This window comes from Elephantulus edwardii, unplaced genomic scaffold, assembly GCF_000299155.1.
Source record: "Elephantulus edwardii isolate Elephantulus edwardi_28Jun2011 unplaced genomic scaffold, EleEdw1.0 scaffold00116, whole genome shotgun sequence".
Lineage (NCBI taxonomy): Eukaryota > Metazoa > Chordata > Mammalia > Macroscelidea > Macroscelididae > Elephantulus > Elephantulus edwardii.
The window spans coordinates 10,956,327-10,958,879 of record NW_006399866.1 but is presented as its reverse complement, the minus strand read 5'-3'; the positions used below and the strand labels follow the sequence as shown (position 1 = coordinate 10,958,879).

The following is a 2,553-nucleotide window of genomic DNA, read 5'->3' as shown; positions in this document are numbered from 1 at the left end:
CACCAACAACCAGAGCCAAAGAAGAGGAAATAGAAGATTTCTACCAACTTTTACAGTCGGAGATCAATCGAACATGCAATCAAGATGAATTAATAATAACGGGTGAGTGGAATGCAAAAGTTGGGAGCTGGCAACAGAGAAGAAGGATCAGAAATATTCTGATTGTGCTTATGCTAAACCTATACTTGGACCGAGAGGTAGTCATCAGAAAAGAGCAAAGAGACACTACATGGTTCAAAATCAAGAAGGGGGTCCTTCGGGGATGTATTTTGTCTCCATACCTTCTCAATCTGTATGCAGAACAGATCATCTGAGACACTGGGCTGTACGAGGAGGAATGTGGCATCAGGACTACTGGAAGAGTCATCAACAATCTGCGTTATGTGGATGACACAAACCCTGCCTGCTGAAACTGAGGAGGACCTCAAGCACTTGCTGCAGAAGGTCAAGAACTGCAGCCTTCAATACAGACTGAAACTCAACATCAAGAAGACAAAGATTCTCACTACTGGGCCAATTGGCAGCATCAGAATGGATGGTGAAGAGACTGAGATAGTTAACAATTTTAGTTTACTTGGCTCCACAGTCCACACTCTTGGTAGCAGCAGCCAGGAAATCAAGAGATGAATTGCACTGGGAAAGTCAGCTGTGAGGGACCTCTCAAGAGTACTGAAGAGCAACGACGTCAGGCTCGAGACTAAAGTGCACTTGATCCGTGCTATGCATCGGAGAGTTGGACAGTGACTAGGGATGATAGAAAGAGAATTGATGCCTTTGACCTGTGGTGCTGGAGAAGAGTGTTGAATATACTATGGACTGCTAGGAGAACAAACAGGTTTGTCCTGGAGAGGGTTAAACCAGGCTGGTCCTTCGAGGCAAGGATTCTGAAGCTTTGTCTGACATACTTTGGGCATGCTGCAAGGAGGGACTGGTCCTTGGAGAGGGACATCATATTTGGGAGAATGGAGGGACAGTGCAGGAAAGGAAGACCCTCAATGAGATGGATCCATTCTGTGATTGGGGCAGTGCGAATAACTCCGTCGGAGACAGTGAGGTTGGCACAGGACAGAGCAGTGTTCAGGGCTGTTGTACATAGGGTCGCAAGTGACTTGATGGCACATAACAACAGCAACAACATGAGGCAATTCCTCTCTATCCTACAGCATCATTTTATTCCTAAATCAACTTGACTACATGTTTTTATTATTTGTTTTGATGACAAATAATACATATACGATACTTAAGTTTTAAGAATATCAAGACTATATTAGCTAAAGAGGCTATAGTTTATGTAATAATAACTCAACTCTTTGAGATGAAATAAAGCAACAACTGACCCAACAGTAGATCAGAGGCTTTCAATCCCATGGGAAGAGACTGCCCATTTTCCTCCTCTCAGAGCAGCTGGTGGATTCGAATAACCCCACTTTGGATTGGCAGGTGTAACACTTTGTCCACTAGACCACCAAGAGCCTCCTCATTTCATAAGACCCAAAAGGTAAATAATTGGGTTTGATACGGTTTATTTCCCCCACATCTCAACACAAAACTAAACAACGGAAAAACTCTCAAGCTAATATGTCTTTCCAACCATCCATCTTCTAAATTATTAGTAAAAAGTCTTCTGTAAAGAGCAAGCCAAGTAGTTAATAATTCTTAGCACCGACTTTTAAAAATCTAGTATTTAAACAAACACCACAAGACTTTCTGAACAACATACTCTAAGCACACTGATGATTAATATATTTGTGCTTTTTCCCCCTCATTTACCAAGTCAAAAATCAGCATATTTTACCAACTGAAAAACTAAGCAACAAAGATTTTCAAAACTTCCACTAATATCACGAATACCATTTTAAGAGTAAAACTCTCCACAAAACCCAAGGTTTTCTTGATGTTAATTTCAGTGCCCCTAAAACATTTAACACTTAATCTTATTTTCAAACCTTGTAGGGAAAGGAATTTTTTAAAACATCTCCACATTTTACTTGTAACATTTATATGACAAGTTACAGTATTAATACAAAAATTTAAGACAAAAAAAGTAAATTGTAGAAAAAAACAACATAATTTTGAATTCAAGATCACCTAGTAATTTGTACTGGTTTGCCCGTGTCCATTTTTTTATAAAATATTCATGATTATTTCCTCTTCTGTTTTTAATACTTCATGGCCTAAAGGCTCACAGGGCTCCATCTTGTGGTTTAAAGGGCTCATAATCTGAACTCAAGTTAACTCCATGTAAATAACAGAGTGTCATCTTTTGATGAGCTACAGCCAAAAAGATTCACAATTGTTATGCACTTGTCCTCATTGTCAACTCTTCCAATTCTGTATTATTGGAATCTTTTGTGATTAAATTAAAGAAATACAAGTAACTTACCATGATTTTCTATAGTACTTCAGCTTCTTTTTCCGATCCTTTCCTCTCTTTCTTGTCGTCTTCACTAGACACTGCTTTTTGTGACAGAACCTCCTCATAAGCCTGAGTCCCCAGACAACTCAGAATCAATATGGCAAAGATGTTTAGAGACTTGTTCTCTGGAATATACC

The 2,553-nt window shown here is 39.3% G+C and overlaps 1 protein-coding gene across 1 annotated transcript in view; it reads right to left on the bottom strand.

Annotated features, from left to right (window-relative positions):
- The window catches only part of STRBP (spermatid perinuclear RNA binding protein), a 93,051-nt gene extending 90,498 nt beyond the window's left edge, over positions 1-2,553 (bottom strand). The window contains exon 1 of the mRNA XM_006892586.1: positions 2,384-2,553. Coding sequence (XP_006892648.1) covers positions 2,384-2,386 — 3 coding nt within the window. The 5' untranslated portion in view covers positions 2,387-2,553. The remainder of the gene's footprint in view (positions 1-2,383) is intronic.